The 14,395-nt window shown below is 32.8% G+C and overlaps 1 protein-coding gene across 5 annotated transcripts in view; it reads left to right on the forward strand.

Moving 5' to 3' along the window:
* The window catches only part of LOC108911267 (prominin-like protein), a 78,776-nt gene that overhangs the window by 29,569 nt on the left and 34,812 nt on the right, over positions 1-14,395 (forward strand). For all 5 annotated transcript variants that reach the window (XM_018716159.1, XM_018716160.1, XM_018716161.1 and 2 more), the window contains exon 2: positions 3,176-3,721. In XM_018716159.1, coding sequence (XP_018571675.1) covers positions 3,373-3,721 — 349 coding nt within the window. In that variant the 5' untranslated portion in view covers positions 3,176-3,372. The remainder of the gene's footprint in view (positions 1-3,175; positions 3,722-14,395) is intronic.

Here is a 14,395-nt window from a genome sequence, read left to right on the forward strand (position 1 = left end):
TAATGACTTTATAACTTTATTTTAAAGAATAATCGTGATAACAATAACAAACAATTAAAGGAGCTTTTTTTAACACTGCGTGGCAGGTACCGACTGATACTCCCACCATTTGTGATAAAACACGTACAGAAGTTCTTGGCGCATTTTCCATTATTTGTTGGACATTTTCTTTTAATTCTTCAGTCCGCTTTTAGGTCGGCCGCTTCCTTCTTTTCTTGTTACACTGCCCGTTTCACGAAAAACATTAACACAACGCTGAACTGCACTTTGAAAAATTTTGTACTCAACAACGCCGGGAAATTGATTTTGAAATTCTATGAAACATTCCTCAATAGAATACTTCCATATTCCATCAATCCATTTCTAAAGTAGGACTCTATGATAAACACTTTTTGTTCTTGAGAAAATACCATTTTAAACGCTTTTTAAAACGAAAATATTCAAATTGATAGCGGCGATATAGCGCTTTGACAGATGAAGTTTAAGTTCATTTGCTATACGCTTCGCCCTACGTCCAAATTTTCAGAACCAACTTTACCACGTTTTTATTTGAACGCTCGTTATTTATTTTTCCAAGGAATCTAATGGTTGTTGCAATGAGAAAATATCCTATCATGACTATTTTTAGTCCAATAATTCATTATTGTTTCAACAATCTACCTTCTAGCAGAATGGTTAAACAAAATGAATTCGTTACGAATAAGAATTTTTCGAATCTATGTCGTCGAATTTGGGAAGTATTTTCATGTAAAAATTTCTTTTGTTTTTTTGTTATTTCATGTAAAATTAACCAAGGTAATTAATTAATGCTGTGTTGATCCACCCATTTAAAAAACAATGATCATAGAGTTAGGAGATAGCGGCTCTTAACAGAACCGGACTTGGTTTAATAATATAAATATGTATGATCACACAAAATATGTCGCAACGGGATTGTGGGATTGTTTCATCAGGTAGCCTCTTTAGTATGAAATTAATAAATATTAATAGAACTAAATTGTATATAAAAAACGCGAAACGTTTAGAAAAAAATGACATTTTGAAACGACGATTAAATAAAGATTGGTATAAATATGGTATGCAAAGGCCTAATCGTGTCCGAAATGACCAGATATTGTTTTCTCAAATGTCCAGCAACTTTTCCAAAAAAGAAACAAAATTTTGAAAAAAAAATTTTGAAAATTAAAAAAAAAAATTGTCGGAAAAAGTCAATTTCCAGGGTTATTATGGGTACATTAAGCTATACAAATGTTCCTAAATATTAGTCTTTTCATCAGTATTTGTAAATTATCAGCAAATTTTCTAAAAAAAACGTAAAAAGTCATATTTTTGCAATTTTTTCAAATAAGGAAAACAGTTTTTTTCGTCGAAAACCATGATAGGTTCTTATGGAATTTATTCATGTTTTCAAAACCGCCCTTGAATTTACTGTGCAATAATTTGTTGCTGAGATATCGATTATTAAAAGACAAAACTGTAATTTTTCATTCAATTGTCGATATTTCGGTAAGTGCTCGGTAACCAATAGATAGAAGACCTTTTCTGGTGGTATGTATTTCTTTTGATTGCTCGTAACCGCAGCTCAAAAACATTTTCTAAAATTCTTGAAACTAGATACTAAAAGCGTCAAAATGTTTTTTTTTATCTTGACTCGACCAGTTTTCATTGAAAATCACTAAAAAATTCATGAATTTTTTTTTATTCCCTTAATTTTTTCCTATAGTGTATTTATAAAATCAAAACTACACCTAAATTTTTAGTTTTAGTAATTCTTAAAATTCAGAGCTATTAAAAGTAAGTATGCGAAAAGTTAACTGGAGCTGTTATACATGAATAAGTAACTATTTTACTGTTAATGTGTTCATTTCCAGTTTATTAACTTTACACCATTTATCAGTATTGTAAATTTGCCCCTGCAAAATCATGCAGTCAGTTGAATTATTAATTTTAAAATATAGGCATTTTAAGGTTTTTTACAATCTATAACTTCGCACGAATCATTAATAAATAAAACAAGTAACAAAGGACCTAAATTGGACCCTTGCGGCAATTGCTAAGTAAGTTTTGGATTTGAAACCACTAATAAACATACTGTGATCTGTTATGTGGTACGATATAAACAGATTTAGTAAAAGACTTTTTTAGTCCAATATAATCTAGTTTATCAGTATCTTGTTATTTCCCCCCGATCAAAGGCTTTTGAAAAGCCAGTAACAACTTATTTTTTTTCCTGTTTATAGACTTTGAAATAAATGAGAAATGTTTCTCCATACACTCATGTTGACAAGTGGAATTAAGAGCAAGGTCGGATAATTTTGCAGTCAGGTAAAGTCGAGGTCCTTATCTATATAAAACAAAAGAATACATCAATTCAATTTTTCAATAAAAAGCTAGGTACCAGATCTTGTCCTGACGTCATTCTATTTTTCAATTTTTGAATGGTTGTTCAGTGCCAATAAATGATAAATTGTTAGTAGCGCTGGAAATCGACGACACATCTGACTTCGGCGAATAAACGCATTAAAAAGAATCACCGAATATGTCGATAATCTCTCGTGGGTTATTTAAATTCACCCTCAACATAAAACATGTTTTCAGGAGTTCTAGAATTACGTTTTTTGTTAGATATTAATGACCATTGACCAAAATCATCCAGGATCAAGTGAATTACACTCAACAGTGTTATTAAAATTTTTATAAGCTTCGTAATTTGGGTTTTAAATGTATATTAGCATCGTTGTAGACTGTATATTTACTGCGATACTTATCTCCAATTTTAATGTTTATGTTGGAGTACTATATCGGAAATTTGCGTTTGGTGTTTTTATATAAAGGTACGAACATATAAAAAATTGAGTATGACAGGCATTATTTTATTAATGCCTTTGAAATTTTCTAAAAATGTCCAAACAGTATGAAGTAAATCATTATACAATCCTGGATAATTTGCTTTAAACTTAAAGACTTGGTATTTAAATTAACTGGAAAATTATTCTCACTGCAAAGGATATGCATAATAATAATTATAGTATTTACAATGTTATTAAATTGAATTATATTTACAAATTAATTCGTATGTTTTCACAATAATGGTTCACAATCAATGTTGACACAAATTAAGAAACATGACAATATTAGGAAATATTGCATATCATTTTTTTCTTTTTTCTTTCAGGTCCAAGAAATAAACTGTCCCGTTTCGAGATCCCTACAACCTACGACCCGAGGAACAAAACTAGATTTCTCACCTATTAGTCACGCATCTGATAACGTCAATCCTAAATACAGATAAGGCTACTCATCACCTAATAATGCCACCGAGCCAGTCGATATAGGCGATAAGGAGGATAATGAACAGTTGTTAGTCGCGAAATGGTCGCGATGAGAACGCCACAGCGCGCGCGAGGCGTCTCGGACGCCCTCACAACCAAAAACGGTCGATTGCGCTCGAATCTGGCCTGCCTGGCGGCCACCTGCGCCATCCTCTTGGCCACCGTCGCGGTATCGGACGGCGGCTTCGCCAACAGCATCGACAGGATAACCAAGAACCTGGACGTTGCCCTGCAGGATCTCATGGACGACCTACCCAAGTACAGCAACTTCACCGAGAGCCGGGAGTACGTCAGCGCGGCCACGTTCAACCCCGTGGGGATGGCGGGGCTGTACAACATCACCGGGAAGTTCATGGATCTAGTGCTGGAGCCGGATTTCCTCATGGATGGTGAGTATTTGGTAGTTTATACTTAAAAAAAACTGGGGTGGGGTGGTGAGTTCCTCTTGGAAAAATGGTGGGGGTTGTTGGTGTAAGTTTTTCTCATTGACGTTGCCTTTCCGAGATACAGAGTGTTGAATTTGTTACTTTGAAAAGGATTTTTGTTAATTATCTTTAAACCGACTAAAGATAAACTAAACGTGGAGTAGCGGGGGGCTCTTAAGATAGTGTTTTTTTCCTGTGACGCATAAACGGCGAAGTTAACCTAAAAAATTCATAAAAGTAAAAAAAAAAACTGTTTTTCGCTAATGAAAAAAAAAAACTTTAACTCCAAACGAAAAGAGTTAAATGAGAAAGTGGTAGCTATTAAAAAACCTATCGATTAGTATTTTTAAATATATCAATTGCTATATTACTTTTCGAGATATATCGAAAAAACCGTCAAAAATCGACTTTGCTTGTTTTTGCTGTATCTCTTGCAAATTAAGGTTTTGAAACTTGTTAGTTGCTGCAAATGTAGCCCTCGACAAGTAAAAAAAGTGCCTTCTTTTAAATTAAAAAATATTAACAAATTTTCGAGTTATACCGATTTTTCTAAAAAAAGGTCATCTCGAAGCTCGGCACTTCTTGCTCGACGAATAGTCGTAGAGAAACGAATCAGGGCTCATTTTTTTCCTTAATAGTTGTACTTTCATGGTAAAAAAGAGTTATAACGATTTTATTCATTTCAAGTGTCCAAAAATGACTGAAAAAAGTAAAAATCTTTTGGTCGCGTTTTTCTTGAATATCTTTTTCGATTTTCATTTCTCGATAATGTCTATTACAGGAATCGATTGCTGGCATTTTTACGCGAATTTAAAAAAAAACGTTGCTCTACGATCTTCTGGAGCCGAGATAATTTTTTTAGTTTTTCAAAAAATTCCACAGGCCGCTATTTAAGTGCTACAGCATCCATTTTTACAGAGATTGAAGTTAAAGGCTTTAGTCCAAGCATTCTGTCACGGATTAATGTTAAATTTGCAGAAATTATTACCTGGACAAAAAATATTATATGACCGTATAGAAAATTAAATTTTAAATTGAGTTTCTTGTTCTTTAAACTCGATCCAATATGGCGAACATGGTTAAAAAAAATCGCAAAGTTGAAAAAAACGGTTTTTCTAAAATAACTAAAAAAATATAGCACGGATTGAAAAATTTTAAATGAGAAAGTTGTAGGTTTCAAAAAGATATATCGACTGATTATTTGAAAGTATCGATTGCTTTGTTACTTTTCGAGATATATCGAAAAAACCGTTAAAAATCTTCTCTTTTCTCTTCTTCTATAACTCGTTTACATTTACATGCCCATATTTGCTATTTACTGAAAGCATAGCCCGCGGCAAGCCAAAAAAGTACATTTTTGAAAAATTTAAAAATATTAATTATTTTTCGAGATATATCGATTTTTTGAAAAAAAGGCGCTCTCGAAAATTGGCTAGATCTTCTCAGCGGATAGCCCTACAGTAACGATTTTCGGTTTATTTTCTTTGTAAAGAGTTATATTATCATGATAAAAAATGTTGACGATTTTATTAATTTTAAGGATGACTGAAAAAGTTGCACTTTTTTCGGGTATGTTTTTTTCAAATAACTATTTCAATTTTTATTATTTTTTTGTACTTAATCTGAGGTAGCTAAACACGAATATTATAGCATTTTCGCGTTAGAAGCAAAATATACCCGTAAATGTTTAGTTTTCTTTCTTTAAAAGTAATTTGAAAAAAACATACCCAAAAAAGTGCAACTTTTTCAAAGTCATTTTTTGATCCTTAAAATTAATAAAATCGTCAACATTTTTTAACAGCATGATAATATAACTCTTTACGAAGAAAATAAACCGAAAATTGTTACTGTAGGGCTAATCGCTGAGAAGATCTAGCCAATTTTCGAGAGCACATTTTTTTCAAAAAATCGATATATCGAAAAATAATTAATATTTTTAATGCTTGCAGTAAATAGCAAATATGGGCACGTACATGTAAACGAGTTATAGAAGAAGAGAAAAGAGAAGATTTTTAACGGTTTTTTCGATATATCTCGAAAAGTAACAAAGCAATCGATACTTTCAAAAAATCAGTCGATAGATCTTTTTAAAACCTACAACTTTCTCATTTAAAATTTTTCAATCCGTGATATATTTTTTTAGTTATTTTAGAAAAACCGTTTTTTCAACTTTGCGATTTTTTTTAACCATGTTCGCCATATTGGATCGAGTTTAAAGAACAAGAAACTCAATTTAAAATTTAATTTTCTATACGGTCATAATTTTTTTGTCCAGGTAATAATTTCTGTAAGCATTTCTCTATAATGCTTGGACTACTTATATTTATTCTGGACCACGTATAAAAATCCTTTTGTACTTAATCTGGGGTAGCTCTACTAGATAAACCAAAGTATGACATTTACGACGGCCTCAAAAGCATAATTACCTTTGAAAAGTGTAATTTTCCTTTAGTCTAAAATTCTGCCACCTCTATGTTTCCAGGTGGTATTTTTTGTAAATTTAACATTAGGCCGTGACAGATTGATTGGACCCTAAATCTGTAAAGTGTTTACAACGGTGGTCATGGTTACCATCGCGCAGCAGTGAAAGATGGAGTGGTAGTAGCGCATATTTACTATGCAGTTTGGGCTTTGCTTAGTTCGCTACTAATGATAGCTTTTCGCCGTTTTTTTCTTATTAAACTTATTTTGTTCAAGTGTGGTGTAAAGTTTTGTTATCTACATATTGTTCCTTGTGTGTTTTTTTAAAAGATTGTACAAGTTTCAATTAGATTGTAAACACTGACTAACAGCACTTGTAATGCTCTATCTCTGGAAGAATTAGTATTGCGAAAATTTAGTTTATTTTATCAATTCTTTCTATTTTCGCTTTTTCACAATCTTTGTTAGTAACTAGTTACTATATTTATAAATGACAGCTTTTCTTATCTTGACATAAAGCAAATTTAAGTAAGAATATCAATTATCAGAATGGAATGTTGGAGTCAATCTTTTTAATATTGGATTTGTCTCCAATTTGTATCATTACTGGTACCAGATCCAGTGGTTTTACTGATTTTATGTTTGACGTCACTACTTAAGGAATAGTCGTATCGAAAGTGATATGCGTTTATGTAAAATGTTATACAGGGTGATTCGTAAATGAACCGACACATGCAAGATCCATATAGGGATTTATCACTTTTTACCATTACAACAATCGATGCAAGTTTTATATTTCTAATAATTTACGAAAAAATTTAACCGTATTTAATAGACTGAAATAACTTTTTTATTGAATTTGTTGAATAAACTAATTAATTTAATCAGTATTTAAACTATATTGAATGGTTGTCCATTACAATAATCGAGATAGACACATTATATTTTATAGCACAGGGGCGTAAATGCAAGGGGTCGCTAAAATACATTCTGTGAATTCACGTCGAATTTCTTTAGACAAATACTTTGTTCTCAAGACCTGACTAAAACCGCTAATTTCGTAGTAAGTAGGTAAATATCATTTTCCCTGCTTTGCTTATCATAATACAAAGTAAATTTAAATGAGAATATCAATTCTCAGAATAAAATGTTACAGTCACACTGTCATATCTTCTGGGATTTTCCTTCACTGTGAATTATTAGATAGTGGTAGAAAATCCGGTGGTTTTATATTTAATGATATCACGTAGACTTAAAAGAAACCACATCATCGCTGTGGAAGTTAGTCTGGATAGTTTTATCAATTCTTGCTACAATATGGTAATGCCTTGAGTTTTATAGGAATAGAACAGATTAACCAAAAATTAAAAACGCCTTATTCTGAATATAGTTGGAATGAAATTGATTTTCTTTCATCACAAGTTCATATTTCGGATTTATTTCACTTACGACAACGACTAAAGTGAATAATACAGGATATAAATTAATAAATTTATCACTTTCTTGGAAGAACAAACGAACAGTTTCGTACCAATTCAAATTCCTAAGCTGATCCTCTAATCATGGCATCAATTTTTGTACAAAACAGCTTTATCTTTACGAACACTGATCTCACAAACAATTCATTTTCAATATTAAAAGAGAGATTAACCGTCTATTCGAGACTTTAAGGTATTGTTTAATACCCGCATACCTCAATCCTATGTTGCCGTTCATTTTTGAAGGTTTAACTAAACAAGTAAGTAAGATAACTCTTGGTATTCTCAGATCTTGGTTAGAACATACTACATTTTTACATAGAAAGAAATGTATGCAATGTTTTCCCCCCAATTGTTCACAGTGATACTACAAATTGTTGCTAAAATGGTGACAGAAAAAAAAATGCAAATAAATAACATAGATTTATAGTAATAATCAGTAAGTAAATCAACATTGTGTAAATTTTTATCACAAATTTAAACTGAATGTCGTACAAAATCATTCTTGAATTGTTGTAGTTCTAACAATTGGTGCAAAATTCTATTGGTGGTTCGCCATTATTCCATGGCTAGAAATTGGCCTCAATGATTTGGGATCGAGGGGGATTATCCCTCTTTATCCTGCCTCATCTCGTGTAGGCCTAGACAGCCTTCGTAGGTGGGCCCCATCCGTCGTCTACCCCGACCGCAAATGCGGCCGGTGTAGGCGCTTTGTGGGACCTCCTTTTGTCCTGGCTGGGCCCCGCCGGTTAGGGCCCTTTCTTCTGGCGCTCTTCTTGCTTCGCCGGCTCGTCTGTGTAAACCCCGGGGGTGGTGTCATGTTTATGTGTGGTATGGTTGGGTAGGGTAGTGCGGCTATGCAGCCTGGGATGCGCTTTGCTAAGGTGGCCCTAAGGCTAGCGCGGGAGGGGAGGGGTAAGGAGGGTATTTGGAGTGTGTATGTGTGTGTGTCGTTGTCTTCGTTTCTTGATCCTGGCGGTAATTGGTGGTTGAGAAATTTTTAGGCAGAGTATGAATATTTAATTTGTTAAAAATAATTACACAATATTGCTTCATTATTCAGCGACTGCTCACTGCACACTGAATCTTTGTAACAGTAATTGGTGGTTGTATCCCCTGTCAGGATAAAAATTGTCAAGACGAAGACAGGAATTTGAGAAAACGCCGCTGTATTCTTTCCAAGTGGTTACTGTATATCTGATAACATGGGTGCCAAATAAGGCTTCAATATTCGAGTTTCAAACGTACTAGTGAATAGTATAGACTCTTCAATGCATATCGGTAAAAGATTTGGTACTTCTTATAACAAAGCCTACCATACTATACGGGGATTTAATACTTGCATTAATATGATCAGCAAAAGACAATCTGCTGTCAAACAAGATCCTTAATGTTCTGAAAACGAGTTAAAGGTGACATACCTATATTATATGATCTTGTACACACTAGGGAATATACTCCACGAAACAACACATTTCTTTCTCTATCAACTAAAAATCCACCATAAAAATTCCAGGCCCGTAAAATTCGGGTACTTATTTGAGGATGTAAACGGCATATTTTCGTTAATCTGACATCGGAATCATGTGATTCAGAATTAAATGAATGATCGATTGGTTCTCTTATACCAGTTGAAATTGAAATAATGTACCGTATCAGCGGTTTAGTATTTTATCGATTTTCATTGAAATGAAAGAATGGTACCTCTCCTGTACACATCGGGGTGGCTTAGGAAATGAGAGAAATTGGTGTAAAAATGTGCCATAAAGAGGACCTGGAGCATTGGAAATAAAAAAGTGTAATGTTTTCTATCTTTACCGCAATAAAATATACACCTTTAGTGTGAGAAAATTTTATAGCATTTTTTAACTGGAAAATACAAAAACACAAACACAGCGTTGTAAAGTTATAGTTAATTTCAGTAGTTTCCTCAAAAAAGTTTAACAACTGCTTCGATTAAAGTATTGCACAGGTGGTTACATTTTTTCTTAGTTATGAAATGGTTTTATTGGAAACAATAAAGATATATTCAAACTGCATTTTAATCAGTGGCATCCGAGTGGAAGAAAGCTTCAGTTGTCAAAAATTTTCTTTTTTACGCTTCCTTACTCTTTTTCACACAAAATGGATTATTCTCGAGGAAAATTTTATGGTAATAAAAATAATATTTCCTATGTGACTCCTTTAAATACATATTGCTTATCTTTTTTTGTTTCATTGGTTTATAATTAGGTCTACAATTAAATTAAATTGTGTTTGGCTATGCAAGCAAATTTCAATTAAATATTTACCTTTATGTTTCTTAATTGTCTCGAATAGTCATGTAGCTTTAGGTATTGTACCTATACCAGTTTAATCAGTTAATAATAATCTTGTTTACAACTTATCTACTTATTGCAACAGAGCTTTCTAAAAGGATTATCTTTATAGCATTTTTCCAATAAAAATTCTTGTCGGTTCTAATGTAAGTTACAAAATTAATAAAAAAGGACTGATTTCGGCTTTGTATTTATGGTTTCGATAAGAACACGTACCACAACTTTTTGGGTTATCTGCGATTATACACGATTATTTTAATAAATTATAGACCTGCAATTATTTCATCGTTGTGATATATCGTGTGCATATCGATGCCATCGAGGAAATATACAGAGCGAACAAGTTTACATGTAAAAAATCGATGGTAAATCAGACTACAGAAATGTGCGTAAAATAAAATATACAGCTTGTTTCAGAAAGATCTCCCGTAAATACAGGGAGTGATAGTACGTCAAAAAATAAGAATTTTTTTGTCTCATGAACTATATGTCGAAAACAAGAGGAGATCTCTTGTTTTCGAGGTATAGAGCAACAAAATATAATTTTTAAAATAGAATTTTTACGAAAGTTTCCAAACAGTGCGAAATATTTTTATGAAATTTTATATCCGGAGGTTTTTAAAGAAGCCAAATACGCTGGCCTAATTATTTTTTGGATACTTCATGGAGGGCGCTAGTTGTGCTACATTCCTATTACATTTTAAGTTCTAATTTTTTAAGGTTATGTTTTTTACCATTCGAGCACAAATTTCTAATGTATAATTTTGTTTTCTAAAAATAATGTACTCTTGTTAGAACTTCCTACTGTGGACGGTTTTCGAGAACAAAGGCTTTTAATTGAACACACATTTTTTATCTATAAATGTAATATGTCACATTTTTTTAGACAGCTCCATCTTAAATATAAAATTGATTTAAGATCGAAACTCCTTTCGTAAATAATTCTGCATAATATTTTAACAGACATTTTACAATATTTCATAAAATTTTTGGCGAAAAAGTAACCTGTTGTATACGATGTATATTTAAATCTTCCCTTTTGCAGTGGTTTTTCAAAGTACACGTCCCCTTCAAATATTTTGGCTAATTCACCGCCTTCTACTTATTATCCCGCGATCGTCTTCTGTTCCTTCTTGCCAAACAAAACGGTAATTTAACAAGCTTCCACTCCTAACCCACTTCTGCTCTCTAGTAGTCTGTATCGTATTCGAGTGGGTGATGGATAGATGGACGTAAAAACCGACGGTATTTACCGTTTTTGGTATCTGTGGTGACACACGATGGAGAGGTTGTTGCCGGTCGATGAATGCGATGTGTTTTTGTTTCCTGAGATAATCTTTATAACTGATATCGTGAAATATGTGCGGTTTTAGAACAATTTGAATGATTTTTGTTGCTGTATCTTGAAAATTTAGTGAGATATAAATTATGAAAAGAATATACCGGGAGAAGTTTGATAGGGGACAAAACTTTACACGTTTTGAGGTTAAGGCTGGCAACAGCTTTCAATTTATCTGATCTATAGCTACCCTGAACTGACTTGGGACCTACATCATTTAATTAGACGAATAGACTATGTTTATGCTTTAATTTTAAAATTCCATACGTTTGACGAATTATGTTATAAAGCTTATTTAGCATTAGCATTTAATTCGTGTATCGTAATATTTTTTTTTGTTATCATACCCGTTTTGATAATTTGAATGTATTTAATCTCCCTGGATCAACCGTATTTGCGTAAAAACCCTCGTATGTTACTTGTTGATATTGCAACATTATCGTAATTTATTTAAGTTCACAGGATTAAACTAGTTTATTATTTGGATAGTGACTGTTTTTTTTTTCATTTAATTAGTTCGGAGATATTCGGTATAGGCTTATTTTGTCTCAAAATGAAGTACTTTAATTTTAGATTTAAATTTGATATTAGGTACATCTTTCCTTCTAACGAAAATGCATTTACTGTACAATTTCTCGCGTAACTTTTTCTATAGCCAACATCACAGCATATGTAAACCAGCAAATTCAGATTAGCGGAAATCGTGAGATGCGCATAGTAGGCTACGCATGGTTGTCAGTCTGCTGAGATCCATTCGTTCAACTGTGTATTATAAACAGAGACGTACGTAAAACATTTGCAGTTTGGAAATCATATTTGATAAAATTATGTCTTTAATATTTCATGTTTTTTTTAAATTTAGTAAAAAGGGCAAATATTGATAAGGAAAAAAAAACAACTCACATTAGTCCAGTCATAGCCAGTACTTTTGACACTGTCGTTTGAAAATATCAATCTGTTTTTAACTATAATTTTGTTCTATTAATATTTATTAATTCCATCCGCAAGGGGGGCGTAATTAAACAATCAATCCTACATAAAATGTGGAATAGAAAATATTGTAGTATAGCTATTTTTTTAAATAGAACAAAAATGCAATACATTTCTTTAAATGAATATTTTTTGCATATCTAGATTGCTGGTATCAAAACAACTGTTTGATGTTATTTTATAGAAAAAAAAAATTCGTTTAAATTTACTCAGTACCTTTACAAAATAGTAAAAATAAATTAACTTGTTTTTGCTAGTTGTATTTATTTTTGTTTATATTAGATTTTCACCTTTTTTGGTTGAAATTTTTGAAATGTGTAGGGGTCAGATAATTTTAGTTGAAAATTGCATTTTTTCCAGACGTCTTTGTATACAGTGCTTTCGAAAAGTAACGAATAAATTTATTATTTTGTAAATTGAGAAGTTTTCGAAAAAATTCCCTGGCACGTCGATTTTGTTTTTAAAAAAGGCACTTTTTGACATACGACCTATATTTGTGACGTCATCTTTGTTCGAGATATGACGACATCGACAATTTGAAAGAGCGTGTCATTCTACATACACAGATCATGAAAAATTATGGTGTTACATAACAAAAATTTCAAGAAAATAATGTTTGAAGATTTTAAAATTTAATTTTCACAATACTGAAATTGATAATGATTATGTAAAAATCGACTAAATTAAATGTTCAAATTGTGCATCTCTATTTCTGTACGATTTTTTTTAAAACCAATTGGAGATTGATCGCCTATGTCATAAAAAAATGTGTAGAAAATGGAGATTTCTTGGAAAAACTTACTGCTTTCGGGGGAAAACTGTAGAGATGCTTTTTACCTCTTTAAAATGTTTATCGGCAGAAAAGAAAATATACGTGCCTCGTATTTTTTTGTCCTCTACAATTTCATAGAAATCAATGACTGACATTCGATAATCTTCCTTGTTTGCGTGAGAACACGACAATATTTAAGCGAAGCATAAATCATTGGATAAGCCGTAGCGAATCTCAGTTTTGTCCTCCTCGAACGCCCGATTTAAATCCTATAGATTTTTGTATATGCTGTCATTTAAAGTGTATTAGACGCTCTCGCAGGATATTCAAGAATTGAGAAATTAATTGAAAAAGTAAATGAGTAATTAAACACTCCACAAATTTTTACGCAATTCGAATCTTATGTAAAGGTGGGAGGTGGACATTTTCACAAAATTATGGTTTTTCGTTTATAATCGAGGCTTTTTTCAGTTTATTTTCGTTTAGTTTATGTCCGATTTCATTCTTTTGCTCAAAAACTATTATATTTAAAAATAGAAACGTAATTTTTGTTTCTCCCATCAATTTTCAACGAAAAATCGTCTTAATTTGTCCGCCCTATTTAAAAGTACGAATTCGATTTTTTATTCTAAATTTGTATAGCCAATTTTTTAAATATATGCTACAGTTTTTATAACATGTGATGTCAAACAACCTTTAGATGTGGTCCAGTCACAGACAGTCCAAGACTATGTTGTTCACATCAAACGTCGGCAATTGACGTCTGGAACCAGGAGGTGGATTTAGTGGTCCGTAAAACATAAAAGGGATTTTACGATAGCGTTTTATAGGCCTTAAATTCGCTCGTTAAGTTTGAACTTATTTTTTTAAATACTATACCACCCTAAGGCGAAAGTGTTTCCGATTCCAATTCAACCGGGGTCTTTAATTCATTTTTATTACGGAGCAACACGCATTTTTAATGTCGAGAAAATGTGTATCGCCGCGCCGCCATTATTCTATGGCTAGAAATTGGCCTCAATGATTTGGGATCGAGGGGGATTATCCCTCTTTATCCTGCCTCATCTCGTGTAGGCCTGGACAGCCTTCGTAGGTGGGCCCCATCCGTCGTCTACCCCGACCGCAAATGCGGCCGGTGTAGGCGCTTTGTGGGACCTCCTTTTGTCCTGGCTGGGCCCCGCCGGCTAGGGCCCTTTCTTCTGGCGCTCTTCTTGCTTCGCCGGCTCGTCTGTGTAAACCCCGGGGGTAGTGTCATGTTTATGTGTGGTATGGTTGGGTAGGGTAGTGCGGCTATGCAGCCTGGGATGCGCTTTGCTAAGG

The sequence above is a fragment of the Anoplophora glabripennis genome, unplaced genomic scaffold, assembly GCF_000390285.2.
Source record: "Anoplophora glabripennis isolate ALB-LARVAE unplaced genomic scaffold, Agla_2.0 scaffold353, whole genome shotgun sequence".
NCBI lineage: Eukaryota > Metazoa > Arthropoda > Insecta > Coleoptera > Cerambycidae > Anoplophora > Anoplophora glabripennis.